Source organism: Colobus angolensis, unplaced genomic scaffold (assembly GCF_000951035.1).
Source record: "Colobus angolensis palliatus isolate OR3802 unplaced genomic scaffold, Cang.pa_1.0 Scaffold93, whole genome shotgun sequence".
Lineage (NCBI taxonomy): Eukaryota > Metazoa > Chordata > Mammalia > Primates > Cercopithecidae > Colobus > Colobus angolensis.
This window is the reverse complement of record NW_012123265.1, coordinates 1,519,571-1,539,382: the sequence shown is the minus strand read 5'-3', so window position 1 is coordinate 1,539,382 and position 19,812 is coordinate 1,519,571. Positions and strand designations below refer to the sequence as shown.

The following is a 19,812-nucleotide window of genomic DNA, read 5'->3' as shown; positions in this document are numbered from 1 at the left end:
TGCACGACAAGAACCCACTGGAGGGAGGAGTGGCGAGGCCCTGCTGCCTCCCGCCCCGCTTCTCCCTCCTCATCGGCTGTGTGATCTTGCCAAGACCCACTTGATTATTTGCTGGGCCTTATTGATTCCTGGCTCGTGGCCTTGGGAGCCACAGAGCCTTGTGTTTCTCTTGCAAAAACAAACAATCACACGAGAGGCTGTGCCTTTGAGTCCTGGCGGGCAAAGACTGTCAACAGAAGAGGCGTCCAGAATGAGGCTCTATTGTAGGTGAGGAAAAAGGGATTCCCGTCCCTTCCTTCACAGAGCCACATCTCCCTGAAGGCTCTGAAGTCCCACACGGGAAACCACGAGGGCCTTCCGGGGAGGAGGGGACCGCTGGCTTCTGCAGCGAGTCCCTCCGGCATCCTGGCCCCTCTCCGGCTGGGCCTCTCCCTGAGGCAGCCCCACGTACTTCACTTCGCCGCACTGGGGTCCGCGTGCGCCGGGCACGCCACAGCTCTGCTGTCCTGGTGCTCTGTCTGATGGACAGACAAGACCCTGGGCACGAGGGCAGAGGAGCCCATGAAGGGAAGAGTGGATTGTGCGGGCGGCCGCTGAGGGAGCTCCATGAGGCGGTGTGGCCACATCCAGTATGGGAGCAAGACAGGCAGGGGCAAGGGGTGCAGGGGCCCCTCGTGGGGTTTGTGGCTAGGGCAGGGCTGGAGCTGAGGGTGGTGGGGGGTGGGCGGCGGGGACGCGGTACAAAGTGAAGGTCAGACTTCTCCCGAGGCAGTAGAGGGCATAAGAGGAGTCACACCTGGCCTTGGACAAGGAGGAGGGGGGACAGCTGGAGTGGGAGGGTGACCGAAACCACAGCAGGCCTGATGCAGAAGAGGGGGCCTGGGCTAAGGGAGCTGGAGATGTGGGGTACACCCAGGGCCATCTGGAAAGTGAGCTAGGGGCCAGGGATGGATGGGTCGGGCACAGGACAGAGCAGCCAAGGTGGTCCTTCTGGCTTCAGGATGGCAGAATCCAGAAAAGGAGCAGCCTGGGGCAGAGGCTGAGTCTGGTTTGCCAGTGAATGGGGGTGTGTCCTGGAGGCAGCCAAATGCAGGGCTGGGGGCTTGGGGGAGAGGTCTGGGCCAGTTCAAAGCAGAGGGGCCTCAGAAAGGACAGAAATGGAAGCTGCAGAGTCCCACTCCCAGGCAGGTACCATGGTGGTCGCTGGGAAACCCCACTGCACAGCAGCCAAACACGGCTCCAGCTCATTGCAGCCACATGGGGTGTGGAATGTGGCAGGCCTGGGGCTGCTGAGAGAACCTGCAAAGTCTGTGAAATATCTTGATTTTAAAATATTGGTCAAGGTTGGGTGTGGTGGAAAACGCCTGTAATCCCAGCACTTTGGGAGGCCGAGGTGGGCGGATCACCTGAGGTCGAGAGTTTGAGACCAGCCTGACCAACATGGTGAAACCCCGTCTCTACTAAAAATACAAAATTAGCCTGGCATGGTGGTGCATGCCTGTAATCCCAGCTACTTGGGAGGCTGAGTCAGGAGAATCGCTTGAACCTGAACCCGGGAGGCGGAGGCTGTGGTGAGCCGAGATTGTGCCATTGCACTCCAGCCTGGACAATGAGAATGAAACTCCGTCTCAAAAAAAAAAAAAAAAAAAAAAAAAAAAAAAAAAAAAAAAAAGTCAATACAAAAAATTTTTTGAATGTCATAGATCAGGTTACGGTTTGAGACCCAGGAGGTACAGGAAGATGATGAAAAGAACTTTCAGGACAGAACCTGGGAGGAGGGGCTGTCCCAGGGAGACGTTGTTGACCTCGGTGGGAACTGTGAGGTTGCCCCATGGAGGAGGGAAGTGGGAGGTGGGGAGAGGATGTGTGGACTGATCTGTGCAGAAGTGGGCTGGGGTAGGGGGCGGGGGAGGCCCCAGCTTCTGAGCCACCTGTAGTAGGGTGGGAGTAAGGGGTGGGAGTGAGGGGTGGGAGTGAGGGGCACACCCTCCCACCCTGGGCCTGACAACACATCCCCTTCTTCCCCAGAAAGTCACTCTAGCTGCTGAGACAAAAATATATCCAGAGAACAGAACACCAACGAACCATATGCCAAAATGGGAACACTGGATCTATCTGTCAGGAGTTGCTTCAATTTCAGCATCCCTTGCAGTTAATGAAGAGCAGAGGACCCAAACTCTGGGCCTGGCACAGCCACACAAGAGCCATCGAGGAAGCAGAGGTGGGGGCCAGGGCCCTTGCTGTCTGCCCTGGCTCCCGCGGGGCTTGGAGACAAGCACCGCCACTCCCGGCAGGCACCAGGTGGTGCGCCAGTGTTTCCCTGGGCAGGCAGAGCGTGGTTGCTTCTGGAGGGGAACTGCGAAGTGAGGAGACCAGCCCTGGGCAGGCCTCTGAGCCACAGCCCTCCCTGCAGAGCTGCCACTTTTTCATGTCTCACCCTAAAGGGACAGAACCCACATCTGAAGCAGCGGCTGCCTCTTGGGGCAGAAAGCCCTGTGCTACATCCACTGGCCAAATGATGCTTCAGAAAACTCTGGAAGCACCATGAGCGGCTTTTGGATAGAGAACAAAAGTCGACACTCTGAGCATCTCAGGCACAGTGGAAGATAATGTATAATGACCAAATTACCACGGCCTAAAAACTCCTCCAATCGAATCCAAATTAGCAGAAATAATTATGATTCACTTTAATTAGTGACTGTGGAAGCGAAACCACGGCTGGTGGGCAGACAGCCTTGCAGGGCAGCTGCACGACAGCCAAGAGGGAGGGGTGTCCAGGCCAGGGAAGCTAGTGACCTCAGTGAGCCAGGCGGTGTCAGGGCCTGGAGACTTGAGGGTCCCATCTGCCTGCCTGGTGCCCTTGGTCTGGGCTGGTCTCTCTGCCTCGTGTGAACGGACAGGGGCCCTGCCTCCTGCTCTTCCTCACTTTATCACTGCCACCATCTCCACGACCACCATCGCCACTCTTGCGCCGGCTTGGAACCCTTCCCAGGTCTTACTGCTCTGGTCCACTCCCACCGTCTCCTCACTTTACAGTTGGGGAAATGGTGGCTCAGAGATCTGAGGAACAGGCCCAGGATCGCCCAGATGGGTCTTTCTGAGCCCAGAGCCTCAGTGCTCATCCCTGCATTCTCGTTGACCGTGTCCCCGAGCCAGGGCCCTGGTGTTCAGCTCCAGGAAAGACTGCGTCTGCCTCCCACTCCAGCCCCCACAATGATGACTCCCCACTGCGGCCCCCCTGCCTCTAGGACCGGCGGCCACGTGGTCCTCGGGCTGGGCCGAGGCCTCCTACCTTGAGAAACAGAGCTCCCTTAGAGGCCAGGGCGTCGTCATTACACTTGTTGGGGTAACAGTGATAGGCCACGTCCATGATGGGGTAGCGGCTGGCAAAGAGGAGGCCGCTGTTGAGACACTTGAAGCTGCAGCAGCCCTGGCAGCCGTAGACCCCGACGTCGTACAGGATGTACTCGAAGTAGCCGTGCAGCTGCTCTTTCAATTTGGTGGCTGCCCGCTTGTCAAACACCTCCTGCAGGCACAGGAAGTCCAGGTTGGCGGGGAAGAAGGCAGAGACCTCATGGTCGAAGGCCTCGTCGGGGTGCCGCCTCCTACGCGCGGCCGCCTTCTTCACCACCGAGGCCTTGTGCAGGAGCTTGCTGTTGGCACCTGGTTCCCCGCTGGCACTGGTGTCTGACCCAGCTCGCCCCTTCACCAGGGACTCCCTGGAGGCCGAGGGGCTGCCCAGGCTCCCTGAATCCCCGTCCTGCTGATTGTGATTGGGCGTCTGGCCCCTTGGGCCCCCGCCAGCTCCGTTCCTGGCCTGGCCCCCGGGCGCAGGGTCATCAGCTTCGGGTGGCCGGCTGCCCTCCTCGCCACCGATGCGCACGATGCAGGCATCCTCCGGGCTGCTGCCGTCGACAGGGTCCCCAGAGGCTGGGCCGTTGGCAGCCTCGTCACCGGGGTGCCGCCCGCCGTCACCCTTGTACTCCACAGAGGCTGTCCTCTTAATGCTCCCGGGGACGGCCCGGCCCACCCCATCGCCGCCCTGTGGTGACACCAGGCTGCTGAAGCTAGCGGCGCTGATGGAGGTGTTGGTGGGGGAGTCAATGTAGATTTTGATCTGGGGCCGGGCGGCCCCATTGCGGATTCTCTGCCCGATCTCCTTGGCCCGCGCTTGGGTGTTAAAAAGGTTGTTGATCCTGGCGAGTGAGTCGGGCAGGAGGCAGACGTTGGCAGTGGCGAAGCAGAAGCTTTTTCCAGGCCCTGTGCCCTTCCATTCACTGAGCAGGGCTGCCCCACCGGCCAGGCCCTTGTCTTCCAGCCGTGAATAGACGTAGGGCCGGCGGGCCGACTGCAGCGGGGACCAGAAGAGGAAGCCGAGAAACGCAAAGGGCAGCGAGGCCACCAGGAGGGCCAGGTAGATGGGCGTGAAGAGGGCGGTGCAGAGCAGCTGCAGGCAGCACGGGTCATCCGCCCGCTGGCGCTTCTCGTAGGTGGTGGGTATGAAGGAGGCAGCAAGCCGGTCCACCAGCCAGTAGCATGGGAAGATGAGGGCCCAGGACACACAGTGCAGGGCGGACAGACAGCTGTTAGGAAAGGGGGCCGTGTACAAAACCATCGCAGCTCACTGGGCGCCGCAGCCGGCCCTACTACATGGTGTCCGTGGCAGCCGCGGGCACTTTCCTGGGCGAGGGTGGGCAAGGAGTTGGGGGCAGCTGGAGGAGGGGTCACCTCCTGGCGAGATGCAACTCTGGCTGGTCAATGGTGAGTATTGGCCAGTGGGTCATGGTTCACCTCTGTGGGCCATGCCGAGGCCTGTGGGGAAAAGAGAGGTCAGCCTGTTACTGTGTTATTATAGATAGAAGTAAGTTTAAGAGACTCCATTTGGCTCTGTATTTGAGATGCTGTTAATCTGTGACTCTACCCCCAATCTTGTCCTTGCCAGAAACATCGCTGTGCTAATTAAGGTTGAAAGGATTTTGGGCTGTAAGGAATGTGCTTTGTTAGGCAAATGTTTAAAGCCTGCTTGTGGTTGAAGGTCAGTACCATTCCCTTAAATCTCAGTAAAAGAAAAACATCTGTCTCCTGCCCATCCCTGGGAAAATGCAACATCTCTGTGTATCTGTATGCCTTACTGCTGATTTACTCCCTTATCTTTTTGGCAATAAATACTGAGGGAACTCAGAGACCAGTGCCAGTGTGGGTCCTCTGGAAGCACAGCACTGGCCCCCTGGGGCCTCGCTTTTCTTTCTCTATACTTTGTGTCTTTATTTCTTTTCTCAAGTCTCTCGTTCCACCTAGCGAGAAGCACCCACAGGTGTGGAGGGGCAGGCCACCCCTTCAGAGGCCTACTGCAGACCCTGCAGAAACAGAAAGTAGGGGGACTGCTTTTAGTGATCTTAAGGGAGCGGGTCAGATATGGGGCCGTCGCCCCAGCTCATCGCACTCCTGCTTCCCCTGGTGTGAGCAGGACAGTTCTGAGAACCAGGCTGGAGGTGGCAGGCTCAGCAGGTGGCTGGGAGACAGCCCCTGCACACCACTTCCTCCATGCGTGCTGTTCTCTTGGAGCGAAGAGCTTGGTGACATGACTGCCCCTAACTAATCTTCTTGACCTTGTAACCCAATTGCTTGAAAATAGCCCTGGTTTCCAGAGAGGTACAGATCTGTGGGTGCAAAGGGAGCAGGCAGGGCAGCCTAGAGGACGCCTGGGCCCACCCTGGCCGGGGGCCGCTGGAAGCCCTTCAGGAGCCAGGGCGGGTTTTAGAATGGGAGAGCAGTAACCCTGGGTCAGAGGAGCCACAAACACGGCCACTTGTCACGGAGTGCCTGCCAGGTAAGGACAGGGCAGGAACAAACAGCAGAGCAAAGGGGCCAGAGACTCCTGGAGCAGAGGGCAGTATGGCTGGCAGGGCCACAGGGAAGGGCGGTCCCCCTCTGTGCACAACCAGGCTCTCACTGTGGCCCCAGCCTGCAGGATCACACCAAGCCTGGTGCTTCCACTCCACTGACCGTGGGAGAAACCCCCCAGCAATGAGGATCCCAGCACAGCCTGGGTCTTACCAACTTCCAGAACCATCCGAGTTCCCCTGACAGTCCCTGTGACTTTTGGAGAAGTTCCTTGGGGCTGTATAGGTCTGGCCCAAGCATTAACCGCTGTCCCTCATGTCCTCCAAGATGCAGCCCAGTCGAGACCCACAGCCACCTGAGTAAGCCCACCCTGGGTCCCCTGTGGGAGCCACAGTGGGTCTCGGAGCAGACTCAGAGCTCTGCCTGGGCAAGGCTGCCAGGTGCATCTATTGTGCTGAATGTAAAATCAATAAAGACAAACATCTGGAGTGTTTGCCCAGCCTCCAGGGACCCACGTGTCATCACCCTGTCGGGGAGCCTGTAGAAGTGTAACTCAGACTTTTCATAACTGGAGCAGTTGGGCCACTCTTTCTCCACCCACTCTCTTGCTGACTCAGCCCAGCTCCTGCCCTGGCACTTTGGGGGGTCTGAGCCCACGGTGCCATCTGTCCTGGCCCCACACCGTCTCCTCCTCCTGAATCCATGGTCACCCAAGCCAGGGACCTAGGTGTCACCAGACTCTGTCCTCCTTCAGTCCCCATCAGTCCCTGCCACTCCTGCTGAATTCCCTGTGCCGGCCCGGGACTGCATCACGGTTCCCCAACTTTATCAGCCTCCACAAGGGCTGCAGGGATGCTCTCCGTGTAGTCCGCTGTGTCACAGCTGCCTCACACCTACTGGAGCTCCCTCGGCCCTTAGTGGGGAGCCCAGCCCCTCCATCAGGCCTGCGGTTCTCTGCAGCCCCCTCCCCCGGACGCCTGCCTCTCACTCGTGTCCCGTCCCTGCCTGCCATTCCCCCTCCCTCCGCCCCTCGCCTCGCTCACCCTTTCTCTTTTAAGACTCAACTTAGAAATTCCCTACCTAGAAGACCTTCCTCCACTGGTGGCTCCCATCCCCACCACGTGTGGCCCAGTCTCTGCAGTTCCATATCACAAATGCTACGGGGATGTGGCCACCTGCCCAGCAGACCGCAAGCTTCAGGAAAGAATAGGCTGCACGGGGGTAACCTAGAGTCCCAGGCTTGCCCCGGCAGGTATGCAGGAGATGGGGGATGAGCGGAGGTTCACCTGGATGCCTCCAGCCAGAGGGGGAGCAGCTGTTTTCCCACCAGCCCGAGGTGTGCGGAGGGGGTTTCTGTGGGGCATGTCAGCCCAGGACAAGCCTGCAGCCACCATCTCCAGGGCTTAGCGTCTAAAGGTGAACTTGAGCTGGATCTGTACCTGGTTCTGATAAGCAGCTTCACGAGGCTGTCACTCTCCTCAGGGGAAATGCCTTTGAAGCCAACACTGGAAGGGTGCAGTTCGGAACAGCACATGTGTCTATGCAGACCACAGCCGGGCAACCCGGAGCCTTGGGAAACCAGCTCTGCGTTGGGCCTCAGTGAAATCTGGGACATGGGCATCTCACTCTGCGGCCAGTGCTTGTGGCTCAGTGCTCAGCGGGACTGGTGGGTGTCCAGGTCCGCCCCCGCCTGCCATCTGGCTTGGGAGACTCCAGGACGTACTCCCTCAATTCTTTCTTTAAAATCCCAGCAATTGCTGCAAGATGAATCAAACCTGCAAGAGGGCGCGCCAGCCCACTCACTCTCCCTTCCCAAGCCGGAGGGTTCCCCCTGCAAACCTGCAGCCCTCGTTGTGTGGAGCTGGCTGCCTTCACACTGGCTGGACTGAGCCACAGGAGGGGACACGGAGCCACCCACAGGCACCTGTCTCTGTTGGACCAGCTGGGGCCGGAGGGAGAGCTTGCAGGTCCTGTCTCTGGGGATAATGGGGGTAGGATGGGGTCTCCCAAGGCTCTCCAGCCACCAGTAGTCCCTGTAGTTGGCACTAAGGCCTCAGGGTAGGGGTCCAGCCCAGATTCTTGGGGCCACCTGGAAGTCGCCCCAGTGTCATGAAGCAAGGCCGTTCCCGAGTCTCCCTCATCTCTGTGACCTGAAGTCACCAGCCCAGCCTGGCCAGCACCATCCTCACCTGAGCTCCTGCCCCACCCCGGCACTGTCCTGCTGCCCTCAGCCTCAGCCACAGCCCCAAGCCCACCACCAGTGTGCAGAGGGTCTTCCTAGACACAGCTGATCCTCTCTCTCCCCTTGGTGGTCTCATTGTCTTGGGGGACAAAGTCCAGTCTCCCAGTCTCTGTCTAGGGGCCCTTTATGCTTCTGCCCCCACCAGCTCTTCCCTCATCCACCCCCACCCTGGGCTCCACCAGCAGGAAGGGCTGTGCAGGCTGAGCCCTGGCATGAGGACACTTTTTTTGTTGTTTGTTTTTGTTTTTTTTTTTTTTGAGACAGAGTCTCGCCTCTGTCGCCCAGGCTGGAGTGCAGTGGCCAGATCTCGGCTCACTGCAAGCTCTGCCTCCCGGGTTCACGCCATTCTCCTACCTCAGCCTCCCGAGTAACTGGGACTCCAGGCACCCGCCACCTCACCCGGCTAGTTTTTTGTATTTTTTTTTTTTTTAGTAGAGATGGGGTTTCACCGTGTTAGCCAGGATGGTCTCGAACTCCTGACCTCGTGATCCGCCCATCTCAGCCTCCCAAAGCGCTGGGATTACAGGCTTGAGCTACCGTGCCCGGCCGAGGACACTTTTGCAGAAGGATTTGGGAGGAGAAGGTCTATCCTGTCTGCACCATGCAGCCCTCCTGGCAGAACTGGCTGGTATTCCACAGTGTGGCCAGAGCTCCTTTATGGGTCAGAGGATGGTGCAGACTCCATCAAAGGGTTCCTAAGGGAATTCCACAAACCTGCTCTCCCGTGTGGCACATCCCTGACACTGGTCCATCAGGGTTGGGATCTGCTAGTGGCTGAGATGGGGCTATGGAGAGTGTAGAAGAGACAGACTCTCTCCTCAGCTGCCCTGGGCCCCTCTTTCTCCTGCTGTGACTCCAGAAACCCTCTGGGCAAGCTCCCCATGGCCCTGCCAGCAATGGTAGTGAGTGGCCAGTCCTGATCTTTATGCTTCTCCTGGGCTGGCCAGAGGAATGTCTTTGGTCCTTATTCAGGAATTGATGGGATTTGAGGTGACTGGCAGCTGGTGGGCAGGAATGGCCCAAGAGCATTCCTCTAGGAAGTGGCAGACCCAAGCACGTCAGCCCTTCATGCTGCCCTTCCAGGCCCCTTCTAGTGACTCCAGGTCCCCCATCCACAGCCCCTCGCAGCCTCCCAGCTGCTTCCCCCTGCCCTGCTCCTGTGTGCAGCCCCTGCCTCTGCACAGAAGCTGCTGGTGCAGGAGACACAAAAGGGATTGCCACCCTGGAGCTGGTTTCTAAGGCTCTGTGGTTAATTATCTTGTCTCAGGGAAATGAAAGGAGGGTAAATAAGCAACAACACATTAATTAGTCTGATCTACATTTTCCCATGAAAGAGGAGAACTAGAGTTAAACGTTAGAGGCTGGTAACTTTTCAGAGAAACCCCGAGTCCTCAGAGAGGTGGCCAAGGCAGGACGTGCTCCCTGGCCTGAGCCCACTGTGTGGTGGTGCTCAGCCGCACCGGTGCCTGTTCCCTCCCTGTTGCCTGCACTCCTTTGGCCTAGTTGGGCCACTGAGTGGGCCTGGTGCAGGTTCTGTCTTCGGGTGGGGGACTCCATGCCCCCGCTCTCTGCTTTCATGTCTCTGGACTGGCAACTTTGCCAAGCAGAGTTCACTGTGGACCCCTCTGAGGGGACTGGCAGGACCCCCAAAGGCCTTGTGGGCTGAGTTTTTGCAGCTCAACCTCAGGCTGCATTGTTCCCCCAGGGCTCCTTATTTTGAAGTCCACAGTCATCTGTGGGTTTGTCCCCTTTGTGAATCCTGTTGTGTGGCTTCCGAGGTTGCCCAGAATGACATCCCCGACACCATGCTCTCCAGGCCTGAGTTGGAGTCCCGATGCCTCCAGGTCGTCCTGGGTCCTGGCAGGCCCCATAGTCACTCCTGAGCCCTGGGGTCAGTGTGGGAGGCCACACGGCACCCCAAGGCCGGGCTCCTGGGAGTCAGCCCTGACCTAGAAAAGGATACTTTAGACCTGCCTCTGGCCCTCGGCCTCACTGCCCACTGCTTAGCTTGGGCTTGGGACTCAGGGTGACCTGAGTGCAACCCTGCACTAGTCAGGACTTCCCACCTCCCAGGACAATCATGAGGACAGAAAGGGACCAGGCTGGTGACCTGGCCAGGCCCTGCTTCCTTCCCTGCCTGCTGTGCCCCTCCTGGTAGGACCTCCCAACCACTCGTCCCCTGAGGTCGGCCCCTGTGTGCCCTGTTTGCTCTCCCCAGCCTGTGGTCCTGGGCACGGTTCTGGGGGTCACTGGAGCCCACCCACAGAACTCTCAGGACCCTAACTGTCCCAGAGCACCTTCAGGAGCCTCAGAGACATCAGTCACACTGCTTAGGCTGGAGCTGCTGGACTTCACTAGCTTGTTACTGTTCCCTGCAGTGGGGACTGGACTGGGCCTGACTGTGACAAGTGGACTGGGCTGCAGGGAGCAGAGAACTCCATGGTTTGCAGGTTGACCCAAGTAGGAGGGGAACTTACCCTGGGAGTTTGGGAGCCCAGACAACCCCAAGTCCATATGTGAGGGGAAGAAGTGAACAAGTCCTGGGCAGGACCCAAGAGGCCACAGCCACAGCCACTCCTGGTGGGTGTGTGGCATTGACAGCAGGCAGCCACACACTGTGGCTGCTCCTGTGAGTGACTGATGATCTGCAGTCAGTCTGCAGCCCTGAGACCCCTGTTGCTGACATGTGAGCTGAGGCATCACGGCATGAACAGTGGGAGACTATTGCTGCTCAGAGGCCTGCACTGAGCCAGAGCCCCTCTCCTTAGATGCTGGCCTGAGGGCTCAGGGGGCAGCTGATCTGCCATCACCAGCGAAGGGTGATCCCAGGAATAAGGCCTGGCCAGGCTGGTCCCGTCTGGACAAGCCATGGTGGCCAGGAGCTCTGCTACTGGACGTCAAATACCACCAGCACCAAGACAGCCATCCCGTTCGCCAGCTCCCTGACAGACTTGCAGGTGTAATGGCACACAGGCTCTGCCTGCACAGTGGTGCGAAGGGTCCTAGGTGGATCCTGGCTTTGAATTTGAATTTCTCTGGTGGTGGGAAATTGAACAAACCAGACCAGTTCTGCTGGTAAGGCAAGCCCTGGCCTCTATGAGGAAGCCTACATCATGTTCTAGGGATCTCTGAGTCTGGGGGGCTTCTGGAAAATTGAGGAGGTTTGGGAGTTGCCCCACCTTCGTGCTAGGGTGAGGCCTGTCTCCCCTCCACTGCCCTTTCCTCTGGCTCGTGTGCTTGCTGACACGGCCCTTCCCGGCAGCAGGGCTGGGAGTCCCAGAGCAGACAGGCCTCCTCTGAGTCCCTGTTGTGTCCACAAGCTCATGTCTAAACAGGAGCTGCGCCAAGCCCCTGGTTTCCGCAGGAAAAGCCACGTGGATTGCTCCAATCCAATTACCCAAGGTGCCTGCATCCGCCTGCGGCACTGAGCTCAGGCCGGGCCATTTCTGCCTGGATGCCTGCTGCAGAGGAGTTGGCATGGCAACATGAGCTCTGAGCTGCTGAAACTGAAGTCAACTTATGGCTGGGAGGACAGAGAGACAGAAGCGGATGCCTTTCTGAGTGACGCAGGTCGGACACATCCACGCTGATTCCCGAAAGCCACATCCCAGGCAGAATTGGGATCTGGGGTCCGGCAAGAACACATGTGCTGTGGCAGCGGCTCCTACAGACACAGGTGTGCCAGGTAAATGCCTGTTCATCCATCTAGATCCAAAGCACCTGCCTCCTTCTCCCTGAAGTCCTCCCTGACCTGCACACCCCACGCACGTGCACACACCCATGCCCCCACCCCCAACGTCTGTCACTCTAATCAGGCACGTGTCTGTTTGCATGTACTGGATGGAGCTCCAAGTCTTGGCACCACCACAAGTCCAAAGCCCACCCTGCTGCACTCCACGGTGAGGGCAGTGAGCCAGCCAGGTCACTCAGCACCAGCCCTCCTGACCTGGAAGGTCACAAAACCCAGCTAGACTACCCTAAGCTCTCCCTGAAACTCTTATTGGGCCCTTTAGGAAAGAGGCCTGCATTTTATCTGAGATGGAAGGCTAGGAACCTGAAGCTTCTGGAACCTTCTTTGAGAAGGAATCTAGTTCAGAGGAAAACAGACCTTAGGGCTGGAAGGAAAGAGACCAAGCCCTAGAGACATCATTGAGCTCTGATCTCCCTGCACCCGAAGCCAGCACAACCTGCGGACTTTCCAATGAATGATTCAGCAGTTCCCCTTTTCTTTGCTCTAGTCCCTTTGAGTTGGTTTCTGGCATTTCCCACCGAAGGGATCCTGTCTCAGATATGCCAGCTCTGTGATCTTTCTAAAATGCGATTCTATCAGCTCCTCTCCTGTGCAAACCTCCTGTGGCTCCCCCTTGACATCCCACTGGGCAAAGTGGAGGCTCCCCTGAGTCCTGGGAGGCCCTGCAGAACCTGGTGCCTCTGGCCTGTGCCTTATCAGCATCCCTTGGGAGACCACAGCGGAGCAGACACTGGGAGCACAAACTCTGGCGTTGGACATGCGGGGCCAGGTTGTCCTCCTGGATATTGGACAGGCTGCTCAACTGACTGTGTCTTAGTTTCCTCACATGTTAAGCCTTGGTAATAACCGTCCCTCAGGGTAGCTGCAGATGGTGCACACACAGCACCGAGTGCGGTGCCTGCCTCATCTCTAGGATGCTTATTTTTATCATTTTGCTATCACTGGTAATTCCCTTGCTGCAAAGACCTGAAGATACAGCCGGAGCCTTCAAAGGCTCCTCCTCATGAGGCTGGTTTGCCTTACAAAGAGGGTTCTCTGCTTTCCCAGGTGCATGGCGAGGACAGTACAGGGGACATCAGGGCCTCCGTCTCCTCGCAGGAGGTGATCAGAGCCATCTGTTGCGGGCTGCTTGTGCAAGCCCGAGGCACGGGCTTCTGCAGAAGCCAGGTGCAGGCAAAGGGGCCATACAATTTTCAAAAGGAAACTTCCCACAGGAGGTATTACTGCACTGTGTGATTTCTGAGAATAGGAACAGGCTGTGAGCAGCTCTGGGGCCCTCCTTCAATCAGCCAGCCTCGGCATTTCCCTGGTGAAGTCAGAAAGCCCAGATGAAGCCAACTTGGGCATGATTGGAAAGCAAATCTCAAGCCAGGTGAGTGGTGCATGCCCTAGAGGCACAACAGCCAACGTGATGATTCAAACAGCAGGACCCCTGGGTCCAGGACCTTGTGCCACAGTGACATGGGCAGTTGCCCTGAAGGCATGGACCCCATCCTAGGGGAACAGCTGAGTTTGAAGACATGACTGCCCACTCTCTACCACCTGCCACTCCAAAGTCATCTATTGGTGACCACAAAGGGTGCCAGCAAGGAGATGACTGGATGGAGGCTGACACCTAGACCCACATCTGAGCCACACCAGGCAGCACCTCCTCTCATTCCTGTGTTCTGCTCACGAACCTGCCTGGCGACCAGACTTATCTGCCAGCGTTTGCAAGGGCAGAAGCCCGCGGGGCTCCCACCAGTCCTATGCCCTCATGGAGGCTGAGCCCAAGACAGAGAGGAGGCCAGGGGCAAAGGCTTGCTTCAGGATGAAGATGGGGAACCTCCTTCAGCTGGGGCAGCTCCAGGGCTGAACTAGAGCAGTCCTGAGTCAGGAGGCTGCAGGCCACAGCTGAGCATCTAGCCAGGCAAGGCCTCCAACCTCAAGTGCTCTGGGCCTGCCTGAGTACTGACTGAGGCCTGTGCCTGGGCTGGGCCTTGCAAGTCGCCAAAGCAAGGGATCCTGGAATACCACAGCAGGTCACGCCACCTGTTCCTGGCTGACCAGCACCACCTCCACCCTCAGGAGGCCCTCTGCCCTCAGCGCCGCCTCTGCCCTTCACAGGAAGGAGACCAGGAGGGCCTTGCTTCTCTCAGGTTCTGCTGTTGAGGTTTCTGTCCCAGTCAAGTCCCTACTTTCCTGACACAAAGGCTGATGTTAATGGTTCATGAGCCAAACAAGGCTTGGAATATACTTAAGAGGGGATGACAGCATACTTTCTGTGGGAGTAGAATTTTAAACACAAGTCCACACAAATGCTAGGATTTAGGTAGACCCTGTGTCGGCTGCATTTCAAGTACAGCATTTCCTTCTGGAATGGATTGGCCGACTGCACGATGTGTAGGCATTTCAAGGCACCAGAGAACACAGATTAAGACGACAAACCTTCCTAAAACAGAACAGACGGGCTAACATTCTTCGGAACGGAATCATTTCACATTCAGCCTAAAGTTTTCTATGCAAAGAACATTTAACAAACTGAGTCCTAGAGGAAAATTTATGCCGAGCTTAAAAAGCAAGTGAGTGAGAATGAGTAAATAAAATCAGGTGTCAGCATTTCACTCATGCTCCCAGGCGGCTGGGCTTTCCGAACTGAGGCGAGGCCTCACTGCTGAGGGTTGAGGCCCCATCCTGAGCCCTTTTGGAGACCTCTGACCCCAGGCCACTGCTCTACACATGGCACCATGAAAGCCCCTCCCTGTGCACACGGCACCATGAAAGCCCTTGGCTCCAAGAGAACCAGCCAGAACACTCTCCCCTTTGAGAGAGGATGCCCCAGCTCAGGCCCAACCGAGGGCTGCTGTACATCTGAAAGGGGAGACCACAGCTCTTTTCCCTTTAGTTTACCTGTACTTCCAAGCCGGGGACGGGACTCTTGCCTCGCTTCCTTTGGCCCCTGGAGCCCCTGGAGCCTGATGTCCAGCCAAGAGGTAGGACTGCACTTCCTGGTCCCCTGGCGGTTGGGTGGGATCATGTGATGAGTTCTGACCAATGAGCTGTGAGTGAAGGTGGCATCGGGTATTGCTGCGCTTAAGTACTTAAACAGTAGAAGTGGAAACTTCCAGAGCTCTCTCCCTCTGCCACACTGACCTGCAGCGTTGGAGATGGTGGCTGCTCCGTCAGCCTCAGTCCAGGGTGAAGAGACACGGAGCAGGGCCCTAGCTAACCCACATGTAATGTGGGCAAGAAGAAAACCTTTGATTATAACCACCGCATGACCCATCCCATCCTGACCAACAGAGGACAGCTTCTGATTGGCTGTGTAATTAGTCCACTTACTTGATGCTGAAAACAAGCCTCATTATGGAGAGCTCGCAGTTTCCCAAGAATGCAGCCAGATCTACCCTCCAATCCAATCCAACTCTTCCTGCTCTCAAGGATAATGAAGCAATAATGATGTTCCTTTGTCCTGAATCCAGGCCAGGCAGAAGACTCACTCCACACCCCCTCAATGTGGCCTAAAAAAGTCCATTCCTACCTACCCAAGTTCCTCTAGCACCACGAAGCATCAGGTGAGCTGAGTCTTAATCTTTTAATTTGTAGTGGAAACTGTTTCTGCTCAGAGAAGCGGTTGCTTTGGTGACACAGGTAGCACAGTAAATCCATAGACGTGGAGAAGTAAATCCACCAGAAACCTCTGCCAGGGGTCAGGGTATGGGTTGGTCACAAGGGCCAAATGAGCCCTGCAGGGAAGGGGCAGGAGGCAGCACTGGGTGTCCTTTGAGGTGGGCTCAGATGGTGTCAGAGCCCAGAGGCCCAGCTTGGCCAGACACTGCCAGGTCTGACTGGATGACAGTGTACCCAGGGCTGGCAGGGGCAGTGCTGGGCAGCAGCTGGTAAGCAGGGAGGCTGGGGACACTGGGCGAGTCAGATGCAGCACAGTGGCTGCTCAGGGTATTGCACGGAAAGGGCCTAGGGTTTCTGGCAGCAGACTTTGCCTATTAGATGTGTATAGTTGAGGGTGGGGTGTCCCCTAGGGAAGGTGTGGAGATAGGAAGGTGGTGGGTATTGGGTGGAACACGCCACGCGCAAAGGAGAAACAGGTGTGGTGGTGGGACAGTCAGGGAACTGAGGGTGGATTCAGGGAGGTGGAGCCACTTAGGGAATCCTGCCTTGCCAGGGCCATGCCTTTGAGGACTGTAATGACTACCAGATCACTGACTGCAGACAAGGAGGCGTCCTCCAGGAGGGGCAGCTGGGGAACATGGGCCCGAGGGGAGGATCCCCTGCATTCACTTAGTTTGCCCCCAGTTAGGTTTTTTTGTTTTGTTTTTGGTTTTTTTTGTTTTGTTTTTTGTTTTGGAGAGGGAGTCTTGCTCTGTCGCCCAGGCTGGAGTGCAATGGTGCAATCTCTGCTCACTGCAACCTCTGCCTCCCGGGCTCAAGCGATTCTCCTGCCTCAGCCTCCCAAGTATCTGCGATTACAGGCATGTGTCAGCTAATTTTTGTTTGTTTGTTTGTTTGTATTTTTAGTAGAGATGAGGTTTCACCATGTTGGTTAGGCTGGTCTCGAATTCCTGACCTCAGGTGATCCACCTGCCTCAGCCTCCCAAAGTGCTGGGATTACAGGCTTGAGCCACTGTGCCCAGCCAGGTTTGTTTAACTTAAATGCTTAGCCTGTCCAGATAGTATCCTACCTACACCGTGCAGAGCAAGCTGGCTCAAGTCATCCCTTCTGCTCAGAGCATGCCGGCTGCGTCTGTATCCTGCACTCCAGAAGGGCTGGATATGTCCCCGCACCATGGGACTGCTCCTTCTCAGGGCCCTTGGAGGATCCCTCAGAGCCCCTCCCCTGCCCACTCCTTAGGGGCTGGACTTTCTCTTGCCTCTTCTCTCCCTTCTTGGCTGATCCTTTGTGGGTTACCTCTTTCCAGGGGACAGCCAGCCCAGGTATCTCCTGATCTCTGACCACATGTATTTGATTGACAACTCTACATCTTCCACTAGAAGTTTATTACTCCTCCTCCCCCCACTTCCCCACATACAGTTCTGTCTCCCAAGTAGTTCTGGTCCCTGGATCTCCTCCATACCCTATCTCCTCTTCCCAGCTTACAACTCTGCCCTCTAGTCCCCTGGATCCATTCCCACAGCCATATCCCAGGTCAGGCCTCGCCCTCTTCAACCTAGACACTGCAACAGATTCCACCTGATCTCCCTCGTCTGGCCCACCCGGCAGCTGGTGGGGTCTTTCTAAACTACACATCATACCACACTGCTCCCTTATGGCCCTTCAGTAGTGCCTGCTGACTCCAGGAGGTTGCCCAGGTACCTAGGCAGGGAAGGGCAGGCAGCCTGATTGCTCTGTCTCCTCTTGCTTCTGGAGCTCCGGGGGCCCTGACACGAGCAGTCCCCAACTCTGCCCTTCCAGTCCTCCACACTTCTGTCGGGGCTGTTCCCTGACAGCTGTCATCTGTATGAAGGAATGTGGACTCAGCAGAGGAGCTCAGGGTTCAAGATTCACAGAGATGATCCCTTTGTCAAAACTCAGCCAGCCATTCCATGGCCCCTGGGATGACTAGAGGACCTTAGGCTGAGGTCAAACAGGCCCTTTCTGTCTTGATAGCTGAGTGTTTCTGAGAATGTATTGCTCAAGCTTGCAGTCTGCATACTAGAAAGGTAGGTAACCAGCCCCTGATAGATCTGACACCTTCAGATCTATCAAGCTAGAAACAGAACTGAGAGACAGGAGGCTCAAGCTATGTCAGCAAATTCCATCCTTCAAAGCAGAAGGAGGGACGGCCTTGTGTGTGTGGCTCTGTGGGTTGTCTCTACAGGACCAGGGACCCTGCCCATGTGGAGCCCTGGGGTTGGAGGGTAAGGTGCTTGCCCACCCATCCCAACTTCCAGTCCCAGCAAATGAGGGTTCTGTTTTCTAACTCTGAGGCCAGATGAGGAGAACAAAGCTTGTGCCCCCTACTCCCCCCGCAAGCACTCAGTATTTTATTCCACCACCTGACCCTAGCTGTGTGTAGAGTAGGCAGATAATAGGAACCCCTGCCAACTGAGAACAAGTGGCAGCCCTGCCCCCTGCTGACCTGGAGCTGCAGCCAGTATGGGCTCATCTGAGGCCACCTGCGGCCTGCTTGGGACCTCAAACTCATTCCCTCCCTCCCGCCCTTTCTCTTTCCCTGCTGTAGCGGAGACACAGCTATGAACCAGTCCATGACAAAAAGACAAGAGGGAGATTAGACATGAGTATCAGAAAGGCAGGAGTAACGGAGCCACCTCTTGGGGACATCGGAGAAGGCGTTGCCCAGCACACACCTCAGAGAATATGTTTTTCACACTGGGGGTTCAGCTACACTGCACAACTACCCCAAATGGGTACAGCTGGCCCCACTTACAGATGAAGAAATGGAGACTCAGAGAGGTAAATGGCAGTCCCTGAGAGGTGCAGCCAAGTCACCTGACTCCAATTTCCTTTTTCTCCCTACTTTTCTTGCCAAGGCTGAATATAAGAGATATGCAAACATACCCAGAAATATGTAAATGAGCAGCATCAAGCACCACCCTTACTTCCAGGACAAGTTCTGGGGGAAGAGTAACATTCCCTACACTGTCTTTGTCCTTCCCCCTCAATTCCCACAAAACAAGACCTTTGCCTCTTTTTTCAGTCCCCTGAAGGTTACATTTGTCACCCACCCCCACTGAGCCATTGGTGAAAACTCCAATGATCTTCCTCCCTCCCTGCAAGCTGCTGGTCTCATCTATTTCCGCTTTTTTTCTTCCATCCAGTCACCACCACCTTGGATCCCCAAATCTCCCTGCCCCCAGCCTGGTGACCACCCTGGCAACCCTGAAAACACTTAATTTGTCAATATTTGGGAAAGCGTGGGTTCTTACAGTGGTCTTGTTTTGACTCCTAGTCTGAGGTTCCTGACTGTCAGGGGTCACTAGTTTCTGCTTTTATTCCTGAGAATGGTCCAGTAGTCTGAATTACTTCTTTGGGATGGATTCAAGAGTAGAATCACTCAGTAAATTTTAAAGCTTCTGATACATATTTGCCAAACTGCTTTCTACCAAGATTCTGTCAATTTGCTGATTGTTTGAGAATATGTGTTTCACAATATCCTTACCAACTCTGGGTTTTAACATTAAAAAATGTGATTTTGGCTGGGCACAGTGGCTCATGCCTGTAAACCTAGCACATTGGGAGGCCAAGGTGGGCAGATTGCTTGAGCCCAGGAGTTGGAGACCAGCTAAGGTAACATGGCGAAACCCAGTCTCTGCAAAAAACGCAAAAATTAGCCAGGTGTGGTGGCGTGTACTTGTAGTTCCAGCTAATCAGGAGGCTAAGGTGAGAGAACACTTGAGCCCAGGAAGTAGAGGTTGCAGTGAGCTGAGATCGCACCACTGCACTCCAGCCCCAGAGACAGTGAGACAGGTCTAAAAAAAAAAGGTTTTTGATAGTTTAGTGGGCAGTGATATCTGGTTACATTTTTCAGGATGCTTAATTTGTATTCCTTTTATGAAGTGCTGCTTCAAATCCTTTTCCCATATATTGAAGGAGTTAGTATTTTCTCCATAGATTGGGTGCACTCCACTGGAGCCGGGTTCGGGTGGGACCCAGACGCTCAGCTCCACATCACTTACCCCAGAGTGGTGGTTTTCAAACATTTTAAAAAGCAGGAGAGCCTTTTCTCAATCTCACACAGCATCTCTTTATAAAAACACTAACAAATAGCCCATGAGGAAAGGCTTGGAGCCCTCCCTTGCCCACCCCCACCCCACCCCTCTGGTTCCAGAAGCCTTAGTTTTACCTGAGGAGGGGCCACTGGGACCTCGTTGTCCTTCTCTCTGAAGAAGAGCTGTCACCGCAGACCTGAAAGGAGATGAGCAGTTCACAGGGGTGCCCGGAACAATCTCCAGAGCTCCCCTAACAGCCACCAAGCAGCCCAGAACAGGTGAGCCAGGTACAAAGACCAAGGGGCCC

At 56.1% G+C, this 19,812-nt stretch overlaps 1 protein-coding gene across 1 annotated transcript in view; it reads right to left on the bottom strand.

Moving 5' to 3' along the window:
* SMPD3 (sphingomyelin phosphodiesterase 3, neutral membrane (neutral sphingomyelinase II)) overlaps positions 1–19,812 on the bottom strand; it is a 92,446-nt gene that overhangs the window by 9,099 nt on the left and 63,535 nt on the right. Inside the window, exons 2-4 of the mRNA XM_011932004.1 lie at positions 19,640–19,701; positions 5,346–5,357; positions 3,293–4,812 (exon numbers count right to left, since the gene is read on the bottom strand). Coding sequence (XP_011787394.1) covers positions 3,293–4,615 — 1,323 coding nt within the window. The 5' untranslated portion in view covers positions 4,616–4,812; positions 5,346–5,357; positions 19,640–19,701. The remainder of the gene's footprint in view (positions 1–3,292; positions 4,813–5,345; positions 5,358–19,639; positions 19,702–19,812) is intronic.